The sequence below is a fragment of the Archocentrus centrarchus genome, chromosome 8 (assembly GCF_007364275.1).
Source record: "Archocentrus centrarchus isolate MPI-CPG fArcCen1 chromosome 8, fArcCen1, whole genome shotgun sequence".
In the NCBI taxonomy this organism is placed as follows: Eukaryota; Metazoa; Chordata; class Actinopteri; order Cichliformes; family Cichlidae; genus Archocentrus; species Archocentrus centrarchus.
In genome coordinates this window covers 10,440,754-10,452,837 of record NC_044353.1, presented here as the reverse complement: position 1 = coordinate 10,452,837, position 12,084 = coordinate 10,440,754, and the positions used below count along the sequence as shown (strand labels likewise).

Here is a 12,084-nt window from a genome sequence, read left to right as displayed (position 1 = left end):
CTGAAACTAATTAAAAATCCCCTCTGCTACTTAACTGATCAATATCCCAGAAGTTTAATTGACTTGATGCTGTACTTTGATTAAAAATTCAATTTAATTAAATTTATTCAATTTGTTGAAAAAAGTGTTTCTTTAATTTTTTTTTTTTTTTTGTGTATAGGTAGTGTATAGGTTTTTACCTCATTAGATTATTTCTTTTTAAATCAAGGGTGTAAAAAGATATATAAATCCATTATTGCCATCTAAAAGTATGTGGATGTGGGCAGGTTGAGCTCTTTTTGTGATATGGCTGATGATTTTGAAACAACATAGATTAACATCCAAAATAACAATTACTATTAGAAATCATTAGTAAAAAGACTCTTAAAAATATTAATATTTTGGCCTGTGTTTTTTTCCCTTCAAACGTTGAACTTATTTCTTTTATTTTTTGACCAACTATTGGATGTACCATAAAGACGTTTATATAATTTGTTATAAAGGCTTCAAGGGAGAAATAAATTATCTTATAAATATATAACTTAACCTTTTGAATCTATAATAGCGAACTAGAATTATTTAGGATTTTGAATTTAAATTTATTGTATAAATTTATAATACTATTATAACAGTAGTAATTTTTTTATATCATAAATATTGTTTGCATTGATTTGTATTCTACTGTAATATTCAATAAAGTTTGGGATTTTGACATTAGCGCCATACAGCACCTATTTCTGCACAGTCGGCTACATAACTTATTACTTTAATGCTTAGCTGACTGTTAAATACACATATCTTACAGTTAACAGAGTTTGTCGATAGCATGTAAGAATATTTTTATAGAAACCTTTAAAAAGAGCTGTTTTACAGCGAATTATGAGCTCGTTACTAACTAAGCTAGCTAGCTAGTGTTAGGTAATCACAACAGCTAGCTAGCACTTTTGCTCATCTGCATAAAGAGGTGTGGTCTTTCTGTTTGAACAGGTGAAAAAACTCACAATGACAAGCAGGGATATAGTTTACGACAAGTTCCACTTCAGGCATGACCCAAAGTGGAGCAGCCGCTTGGGGCCTCCGGAGGGAGACGGGCTGCGCCTCTGCCTGGCCTGCCTCATTGAAATGATTGATGATGAAGACATTGCGGTGAGGAGAGGAAGAATATAATTTATCCAATGTGGCTGCATAGTGTAGTTTTAGTTGTGTGTTATAGCTCCGTATTCTCTTGCACACGTTTTAGGATTGATCAGGACATATGTATGAAAACTGCATTATCCTGTTAATTTCCCCTGATGCTCAACTCAGGCTTTATTTACCCTCCTATAACTGTCCCACACTTCTGTCTGTGTGATGCAGTCTGTGAGGAAGTCTTCCGCCTTGTCCAGTGTAAGTGGAGTGCTGAAGTGCTCTCCAGGGACTTTGAGAGAGCTGCTCCTACAAGACCACAGAGTCTGTCTGCATTTTATAGCCAAACTTTTGGGTGAGAAATAGCAACACACACAGCAGATTAGAAATAGAGGGAACGTCTATCAAGGGTGATTGTGAAGAGCTGGACTTTTGCCTCTCACTTGCTATCTCTCCAGAGGTGCAAACAGTTTTGCTAGGTAGGCTGATGGTAAGTAAAAGATTGAAAGGTAATTAGAAAACAAGAGGCAACAACAGTACCTTTGCAGTGCACAGACCTTCTGTCAGTACTGACCATCACTAACCAGCACTGACTGTTTTCTCACCAGCTCGAGCTTGATTGTTTAACATTTGCCCTCCTTGAAGCTAATCTCCACTGTGTCAGTCTGCAGTTAGTGCCACAGTCCCGTTACAGCTTTTCTGCAAGGTCAGGCTGAACAGAGGGAGCAGCTGATCTTAGCAATCAACCAGACTGCACGATACAGAAATATTCACATTACCCAACATAATGGTTTTTGTGTTAATTTAATTTTTGAAAAGATCCACACTGATACTGGAGTTAACCTTGAGCTTACCACCTTACTTTCTTTTGAGAGGTGTGGCTGTCATCTGTGGTATGATTAAACTGTTATACTGATTTGTGTCTTTGATATGATGAACTGATGCAGACATTTGGGCTTTAATTAAGTGCTGTATATCACACTGTGTTGGTTCATATAACTGATTTTCATTTTTAATAGCAGCCACATTAAATCTCATTTCATAGATGAAATCATCAAACTAAGTGGCCACCTAAAAATCATGCATGGGCTGCAGGCTAGTGGACAGCTTTGCTTTTATCTTTGATAGGGGAACTTATGAGGCAGTGTTTGTCTTTTTTCTGAATTATTTAAGATAAAATCATATGACAAAAAATAACAGCTATTAATGAAATGAATGAAACACAATTTGTAATGCATAAGATAACAAGACTGTCATTACTTGCGATTTCTGGTATGTATTTCATGGTCTAGCTAAAGTTATTTAGACTCCCATACTGTAATTAATTTTTCGTGGTAACACACGAGGTGACATGACAGAAATAATTTATGAGAATCTCTAAATTAGTACTCGTCCTTTATGTTTGGTATGCGCAAAGTCATCAGTGTCATAACAGAAACCCAGTGCAGCAAGTGACACTTTGAGATTGTGCTTTAATACGTAGCCCTGCATTGCATTTCATTATCCTTGCGGCGCTGAATTACTGAGTCATCTATTGGAAATATTGTGAAAATGGCAGGTAATAGTGTGGTTGAATTAGTTCATACGATACCACTGCTATAATTATATCCCTGTATGTTTTCTTGATACCACATCATCAAATGGTATTATTGGTAACTTCCTCCTCACTGGAGGATTATTGGGTTGCAGCATTAAGTGTCATATTGAAACCATTTGAGCTCTAATCAAATTAGCACAATAAGAGGGTGTGTGGTAAAATGCTTAAGCCATAAAAGCTCTGACCAATCTGACAAGACATTAAAAGAGCTATTACAGTTCTTGTGGGATTGTCTGCTGGACTGTGCTTCTCCATATTGAGCATAATCCAATATAAAATATGCCTTCCATCCCCCACTACACACTGATTTTTTTTTATACATGCTTTTAGGATAGTGTTTTATCTTGGATGTCCAGCAAAGCTAATGCAAGGTAGAGTACACTGTACAGTATGATCAAATAGATCTTTATTAGCATGAAGCCCCATCTAATGTCTTTGTAATTTGTCTTCTCTATTTTGTTCTATTTCGTCCTGTTTTTATGCATAATGATATTAGATTTCTTGCTTCTGCACTTCTGTACAGAAGCAAGAATGCATGGGGTTTTTGAAGTATGCTTTTTAAAATCTAGTCTGTCATATCTTTTCTGTCCCTAGGGATGCTTCAAACTGCAGAGGACCCTGTCACTCTGGAGAAGGTTGACCAAGGTGAAGAGATGCCTCTTTGGGTTTGGTGATTAATGCATGTGTGTCTGCGTGTGCTCACTTGCACAGGCAAACACACATAGATGCTGTGTGCACAAAGTCACACTTGCAGGCTTTTTATGCAGTTGTTGTGCACACACACACACACACACACACACACACACACACACACACACATACACAAACACACACACATACACAAACACACACACACATTTGCTGTTTTCTTTTTTTTTTTTTTGGAAGATACACAAAAATTTCTTGCTGATAATGGTCAGCGCTGGTGGCTAAGGCGATCTTTGACTCCACATGTAGGCTTTGACGTCATTGCACAAGTAGATAACCTTTTACTGCTACTTCTTCATAACTGAAATGTGAATTTCTCTTTGTACTTAATGGGTGATTTGGGCAGCCAAATGCAGATTATTCTGTATCCTCAATCTTGGCCTCATAGCAAAGTCTCAGTTTTAAACACTCAGACAGATTATTCCCATTGCAGCCTTTCAAAAATGCAGAAATATTTTGGTAAGTCCCAATGACAGAATGATTTTATGGTAGCTGTCTTAAAATGCCCAAGGGACTACTTTTCTGTAATAGTTAGAAGAGGACTTAAATGTGACACTGCTTGTGGTTTCTGCACAGATAATGTGTGAAGTACACATTTTGTAACTAATTTGAGCTCTATAAATAATGCAGTCATAGTGTGAGGAGATATGAAAGGAGGAGAAAGAATGCATCAGTTTAGCAGGCACAGCTTAATGAGAGCTTTGGTTGTAACTGAGAGGTAAATCAGGATCTTATCATCATAGCAGTGCATTAAACATCCTGTGGTAGGTTATTTATTGTGTGCACTACCTTTTTTGATATGATAGGGTTTAATGTGTGTTACTACTGTTTGGGTAATAATTGCATAACATCCAATAATCGAATTATAACATAAATCATAGCCTGTTGCGCACCACTGCACATCATTTAATGGAAACAGGCTCTACCTGCAAATGTTTCATAATGTCTTACACAGTTTTGAAATTGAACGTGCCCCAAATGTTATGTTTAGTTTGCTGTACAGGACTTTTGGCAGGGAAAGAAGTTACACAAACATTCTCCATGCATACTCACAACAAGAGCGGGCCACACCAGTTCTAGTCTGTTTGTCCTCACTGTACATCACTTTTTTTAGACTGTAAACCTTCCTCCAAACATGATTTTGTTTTTTATCTGGAGCATCGAACAGTTTCTGCGAACACTTCTTATCCGCTTCAGCTCTGACCACATGATTGCTGGTCATGTGACACTTGCACCAGTGGTATGTGACGCTGTACCGAAAACCTCCTTGCAATTGCTTTTGTTGCTAGCAGTTTGCCATGGTCACCCATAGTTTGCATGGAAGAAGCTGTCTTGTCTGCAAACACTCGCAAACTTGCACCTTTTGAAATGTGTTATTGCGTCAGTGAGGCACAACTTTTGCATTCTTCATTTCCAGTTTGGTTTGCACTTCTTCAACCTCCTCTTCCGCTGGGAGTAAATGATGAGTGTTTGCAGACAGGTCGGTGTCTTCCATGCAAATTATGTGCGACTGCGGCAGTGACAAGGTTTTTGGTGCAACACCCTATCCCCGGGAAGGGAATACACATATTTCCCTAGTTGTTGCCAGGGCCAGTCTCCAGGCCTGTGTGACTGAGGCCTTATGTAGCACAAATTCTCAACTAGCATTATCTCAGGGGACTTCATATTTAAGTACTACACTCCTGCTTAAGGAACAATTTTGACTGTTTGAAGCACGTACTGGCATATGAGTTCCTAAAGCACTGTTAGAAAACACTGAAAGAATTCCTAAAACTTTAAACAGTTAAAAGCCTGGATTATTCATTAACCCTGACTTTTTTGTTTTTCCTCTTTCTCATAATTGCAGTGACTGCACTAAAGTGTGAAACTGTATTTATCTGTGATGTTTATTTAATGAATGCTCCTCTCTGTTCTTTTGTCTGATGCCTGTGTACATGCATGCATTTCTGTGTGTTTACGTGCTTCAGTGCTGGTTCAGCTGCTGCTAGAGCTCCAGAGCGAGCTGTCGTTTCGCTTTGTTTTGGATGAGATACACAAACAGGTAAGACGCACATATTTACAGACATATAGAGAAGCACTCCTGCTTATGTGCACGTGCAGGCAGAAAAACACGCCTAACATCTTAAAAATTTTAATAGCACTTGTGTAACTAGCGTCATATTCTCCCAAGGCTGTTTAGTAAACAGACAGTGTGCTTGTCTCCCTCTTGCTGCTGTTGTGTCACCTCAGGGGGAGACAGTAATGGAGAAGCCTCATTCTTCAGCCAGTGCTGCAGGTGGAAAATAGTAAAGCTGTGTAGACTCATGGTGACAGAAAAATGTAACACCAGCCAGAGCAGACAGGTCTCATTTATGCTACGAAAATAGAGCTTGATTAGACGTTTTGACACAAACTGTTACTGGAGGACGAATGATTTTTTTTTTTTTTTTTTCCCCAGTTCAAATAATTAGAAGCATTTGTCTCAGATTAAGCCTTCTTCTGCGCACTACTGTGCAGTAAGTGGGTGTAACGATGTGCTTCATTGTTCTTGGGTCAGATTTGGTAGAGTTGCAGTTGAGAATTTTCAGGACAGGCTCAGTAACAACAGTGTTTACTGACCCGTTATTAATTTTCCAATTTGCAGTTTTCATTTGGTGGAAGTAAAAATGCCAGCCTTTGATAGAGTGTTTCAAACCTCACTCAAGCCTGGTGATGGGGACAAGGAGGCAAAAATCTTTCAAGTGTCTCTAATCCGTTGAGCCCATGGTGGTGTGTGTTTGGCCTTACAGTTGTGTACAGCTTAGCTACAGCTCTTGCTGACTGAATTCGGGGACATTTTATCAAGTAGAAATAAAAAAAACTGTGGTTTAAGGGGTTAATAACATGTAGTAGGATAAGCCCATTGTTGTAGTAGCTTTAAATCATATTTTTGTCATTTTGAAGATTTTTACCGACCATTAAAATAGAAGCTTAGCTTTAAGACACTGACACCTTTGCAAACCTATGCTGTAGAGATTCATAACACAGATACAAGCCAGTGCCTTAGTCATCCAATTTCCTTTTTTATCATCGTGTGTGTGTGATGTTACCAATAATTATTTTTTGCATTCTCTTTTTAGCTTAGTGAGCAGCTCAGTGTGAAGCGTTTCCTGCCTACATTCAGCTTCTTGGGGAACCTAATAAAAGCTGCTCCTAATGTGTCCCAGAGCCTTGTGACTCATGGTGAGACCCTGAAACAAACACTCAATCAGATCTCAGACGAATACAGGGGCAAGTACTCCCTCATAGTTTGTTTTCATCAAGAAAGGCACCTCAGTAAGGGCTGCTCTGAACTTGGGAGTGAATTTTGTCAGCGTTTGTCATATGGCAAGTAATAAACAGTTCTTGGAAATGTTGTAAGCAACACATAATTACGTGCATTTGTTTTTACCAATTTTGGACAGGCTGTAAAGGTTGAAAAGGTGGTGCATGAACTTATTTGCAGAGTTAATGCTCCATGAATTCCTCTCATAGAGATTTACAATCTGAACCTAAATACTTTTTAATTGTTAACATACTGCTGTGTAGCAGGCCACGACCACTGACCTCATTGTGTAGCAAAGACATTAATTTGCCTTTGGGGATATATAGAGTATCTGCAAGAAAAAGATGACATGCATTGGTGTAGGTCAGTTGTAAAAATGCGGTTGAGACAGGATAAGGTCAGGTGGCTCACGATGCAGTAACTTCCACCATTTCTGTCTTCACCCCGGCATCTGAAAGAGAGAAACTGAATTAAAAATGTATTATTTTAAGGGGCCAAGAAGAAGAGCCAAGAAGGTGTTAGAAATGTAGAATTCACCTCAGATGGAAGCAAAAGATATGAAGGAATAAGTCATATCTGCATTTCAGTCACTGTCGCCTATATTGACCTTTTAAAATCGTATCCCAAATTCATGGAAATATGCATGGACATGTCGCCAGTCCATTACAGACTGGCGACATGTCCATGCATATTTCCATGCATGTCCAGGACACTTCATACCAGCTCAAACAGGCTCCAGCCTCCTGCGACCCTAGTTGGATAAGAATATTGGCTGATGGAAATAGCTGTACTGTGTCCACTTTTGAAACACTCCCTCTCATGCTGAGCCCCAATCCACTCCCTCTGCCTCTAAGAAATTAGAAAAAAAAAATCACACAACTCTATCTTCCATATCCTTTCCCCTGAACTCTCTCAATTCAATCTCTCTAGCTGTTATGACCTTTTCAATTGCTCTCCAGCTGCGCCGAGATAACCAACCTTAAAATTCTATCTGCATAGCCAATCCCACACCAGCACCTGCGGAAAATAAAATAGCAAAAGTTACAAATACTGCAAATGTTCATCCAAACCTTTTCCCTGAAATTCCTCATCTATATGGATATAGTTATCTGGAAATTCTGTAGTATAGCAAGTTAAAAAGATATTGCACCCAACAATCTTCCCCAACGCATAGTTGTTGATTTAATCTCTCACACACACCTGTATGATGTCTTTGTACTCACCGAACTATTTTTCCACTGTGCTTAATAGGCTTTGTCAATCAGCTTCCCATTTGTGTGTGCTTTGTGCTGTGTTTGTGTCATGTCTGACTGCTTGCCTTTACAATCGAGCGCAAGTGTGATCCTTATGCCAAATAGGCGGGCGTTGTAGTCATTTTGCTATGCTGTGTGTGTCCACCTCTCATGTATTTTCATGAGCTTTTCAAGCTCCCTCCAGCAGCTGCAGGTAGTGGTGAGTTGTTACCATGTTGATGCAAGATGTGGGCTGCCACTATTGACTGTGTGTGCATGTCTGTGGCCTGTCACTCAGCAACTCTCTGTGGGGCTGTTTGGGCTAACGACAACAGCACAGCAATGACAACATATGCCCAGAGCACCCAAGAGAGTTCCCTCTGTCTCTGACTCACTGGCTGCCTGTCTTTTGAACTGATTAACCCCTCCTTTTGTCCTCACTCATTTACTTTTCCCTTCCTCAATTTTCTCTTTGATTTCTGTATTACTGATATTCTCTTGGATGCTGACTGAAGAGTGGATGCAGACAAAACAAGGGAAGATGGAGCAGATAGGGAAAGTAGAAGGCAGAGAAAGATAACAAGAAAGATGAGAGAAGGAAAGGACAGTGGTACAAGTTAAAATGTTCCTCACAGGCTGATGTGATCAGCGATCTAAAATGAAACAGTTAAATGCTACTTTACATAATTTCTGTAATTAAAAGACATTATCTCAGTTTCCGGTATTTCAACCTTATTTCGATAGAGGTGCCTTTCTATACCAGCACTTTTCACAATCAATTTCTTTAGAAAGTGCTTGCGAAAATACAAAGAAACAAAAAATGTTTTTTTTTTATAGAGCAAGAAAGAGGAAGCAGGGTGAGGCAACAAGTGCAAAGCAACAGTTAAATACTGTAGAAAGCAGATCAGACCATGAACAGAGCAATAGTTCAAAGCCTCACAGTGGGGCAGCTAAACAGTAAGCATGGTAAACAGAAATGAACTTTTGCTCGTTTCTTTAAAGAAAGCAAAAGACGCCCTTCTGTCTCTTTGCTGTGCCTCCCCCTCTGTTTGTGTTTCTTTTTCATTGAGTGGCATTAAACCTCAATAAGGTGTTTTATTTTTCTTCTATTCTTTTTACCACTCACATTTTGTTCACTACATTTTTATCCTCTGTCTCTGGAGGAGTTACCACCCCCCTACCTCTTTCCCTTCTTCACCCCCCGGTTCTCTCTTTATGCTTTGCTCTCATCTTGGCCGCCTCATATATTTCGGTTTAATCAAACATGTCTGGGAGCTTCTTCTGCTTCACATGGGTTTTGATCTGCTTGAGAGAGCAGCTGGGCTTGGATTTGGCTCTCCTGCTCTGTCATCTCTTTCTCTCTATCTTCGGCACTCGCTGAGTCCTGTGTTGCTTTGTGCTCTTGTTCGTGGCTGCTGTGCACTTTTGCTATGCTCATTGTCACTGTTTTAAAGATATTTGCCTCTTTGACCTCTCTTTAGCCACATCTGTCTCTTGCCTGTGTCTCACCTTCCATCGTGTGTACTAGCACATGCAAAAAAAAATGCTCTATTGTCATTTATTTACATTGATGTCTAAATTAAAAATCGAATCATGTTTTATTAAGTTCTGCTAGCAAGAAACATATGTTAGGGCTCAGATCATTTTGTAGAAATCATTAAAAAAGTAGTTAGGTTTTTATATTTTTAGACTCCACATCTACTCCCCCATATTTTTTAATCTCCTCTGCTCACTCTGTCTCATCTGCTGTTTAACTCCACTCTCTCCCCAATTGCCAATCTTCAGTCCTTTCATCTTCAAGGCAATTTTCCCTCCGATGCTGGTTCCACCGTTGTCTGTCATAGCTAAAGTTGAAACTCTGCACCTTGTTGAAAAGCTGCTCCTTGTTCCCGGCAGTTTACCCTCTTTCCATTTTGTAATCTCACTGTCCTTAATGGTGTCTATTTAGCCTCTCTCACAGTATTACCATTACCTGTCCTCTCTGTAGCTTTCTCTTATGTTCTATCATTTTTGAATGTAGGCTTTTCTTGGTAAATTAAACTTATAAATCTTTAAGACACATTAATACAACATGTTACATGGTGTGTTGCATTTATATGTATATTTATACACTCACCACCCACTTTCTTAGATACACCTTGATAGTACTGGGTTGGACCCCCTTTGCTTTCAGAACTTCCTTAAATCTTCATGGCACAGATTCACCAAGGTGCTGGAAACATTCCTCAGAGATTTTGGTCCATATTAACATGACAGCTGCACACTGTTGCTGCAGATTTGTCAGCTGTACAGCCATAATATGGATCTCCTTTTCTGCCACATGCCAAAGGTGCTCTGCTGGATTGAGATCTGGTGACTGTGGAGGCCATTTGAGTTCTGTGAACTCACTGTCATGTTCAGGATATCAGTTTGAGATGATTTGAGTTTTGTGACATGGCATTTTATCCTGCTGGAAGCAGCCATCAGAAGATGGGTACACTGTCATCATAAATGGATGGACATGGTCAGCAATAATACTCTGGTAGGCTGTGGCGTTTAAACAATGCTCATTTGGTACTAAGGGGCCTAAAGTGTGCCAAAAAATTATCCCCCACACCATCTGCCTGAGCTGTTGAAACAAGGTTAACAACATGCTTTCATATTGTTTAAGCCAAATTCTGACCCTACCATTTGAATGTTACAGCAGAAATTAGGCCACATTTTCCAATCTTCTGTTGTCCAGTTTTGGTGAGTCTGTGCAAACTGTAGCCTCAGTTTCCTGTTAGCTGACAGTAGTGGTACCCAGTGTGGCCTTCTGCTGCTGTAGCCCATGTTGTATATTCAGAGATACTCTTCTGTTACCTTGGTTGTAACAAGTGGTTCTTTGAGTTACTTTTGCCTTCCTATCAGCTCAAAGCAGTCTGATCTCTATCATCAGCAGCTCATTTTCACTTAGTGCACTCACAATATTTTCTCTTTTTCAGACCATTCTCTGCAAACTCTAGAGATGGTTGTGTGGGAAAATCCCAGTAGATGAGCAGTTTCTGAAACACTCAAAGCAGCTCATCTGCCACCAACAACCATCCCACATTCAAAGTCACTTAAATCACCTTTCTTCCCCATTCCGATACTCACTTTGAACTTCAGCAGGTCTTCAGCAGGATTAGATATTGAACAGATGTACCTAATAAAGTGGCTGATGAGTGTACATGTGTATTCACATCAACATATACACTCATCAGCCTCAGGAACTATCCCATATGATCATGCCTGTGTCTACTTATCTGTTTCCATCTCTATCCACCAGTGCCCTTGTTGGACCGCCTGTGCTCAGCCTTTCTTTTCCCTGATGAGGCACTGAAGACTACAGTAGTATATGTGTGGCTCCAACTGCTCGGAGCTCCTGGGGGCTCAGCAGCTCAGTCCTTGCCTACAGCTGTTAGGGACAGAGTGTGTAACGTGTTGGTGCAAACCTTAGCCAATGCCAGCTCCCCAAACCTCCTCAGAAATTGTGTTGGTAAGAAAAATATTTTAGTTTTATGCATTTTATGTGTCTTTTTTTTTTAATTAAAGATATTTAATCTTTGCAAGATGGATAAACTAGTGTCCATGAAAGTAGATACAGTAGACTATGTTGAGAAATTGAGAATTGATGAGCAAAGTAAAGTAATCTCAAAGTGTTCTGAGATTAAATCAGTTTTTTTGTGGGGTTTTATTCTTATTTTTCATAGGTAAAAATAAGTTATCAGTAATTCAAATATGGCGCCATGCCAGGATATTTCTTTTTACCCAAAGCTGCCACGGCTCCATGTGCTAAAGTAAGGTTTGTGATTTTTATCTGATTACACTTGTTTTATTCAGACTTTTAAAAATACAGTTGACTGCATCAGTAGCTGCTTAAACAAAAAATCGCATATATTTACATCTATGAGGTGCAAATTAGACTGATGCTTGACTAGAGGGAAATTGGTTTTTCTACCATCTAAAACTCTGATGTTGTAGACTTTCCTCATATATTTAGAACAGGGTGAGATTCAAAGAGAAGAGTGAGGACTATTTTGGAGTGAATGGCAATGTGGTCATTTGACATTAGCTTTTTTTTTAATTGAAGAAAAGTCATTTAAGAAATGTCCCTTACTTTTTATGCCTTATTAATAACAAAAAGGAGTTGTTTTCTCCCC

General features: G+C 39.2%; 1 protein-coding gene across 5 annotated transcripts in view; it reads left to right on the top strand.

The window, feature by feature from the left end:
* The first annotated feature begins 683 nt into the window (after nucleotides 1-683).
* The window catches only part of mei1 (meiotic double-stranded break formation protein 1), a 59,044-nt gene continuing 47,643 nt past the window's right edge, over nucleotides 684-12,084 (top strand). For 4 of the 5 annotated variants that reach the window (XM_030736585.1, XM_030736584.1, XM_030736583.1 and 1 more), the window contains exons 1-7: nucleotides 684-807; nucleotides 967-1,125; nucleotides 1,336-1,459; nucleotides 3,296-3,346; nucleotides 5,377-5,450; nucleotides 6,508-6,610; nucleotides 11,211-11,420. In XM_030736585.1, coding sequence (XP_030592445.1) covers nucleotides 982-1,125; nucleotides 1,336-1,459; nucleotides 3,296-3,346; nucleotides 5,377-5,450; nucleotides 6,508-6,610; nucleotides 11,211-11,420 — 706 coding nt within the window. In that variant the 5' untranslated portion in view covers nucleotides 684-807; nucleotides 967-981. Of the gene's footprint in view, nucleotides 808-966; nucleotides 1,126-1,335; nucleotides 1,460-3,295; nucleotides 3,347-5,376; nucleotides 5,451-6,507; nucleotides 6,611-11,210; nucleotides 11,421-12,084 lie in introns of those variants that run through there. The other variant, XM_030736586.1, reaches the window with a different exon arrangement.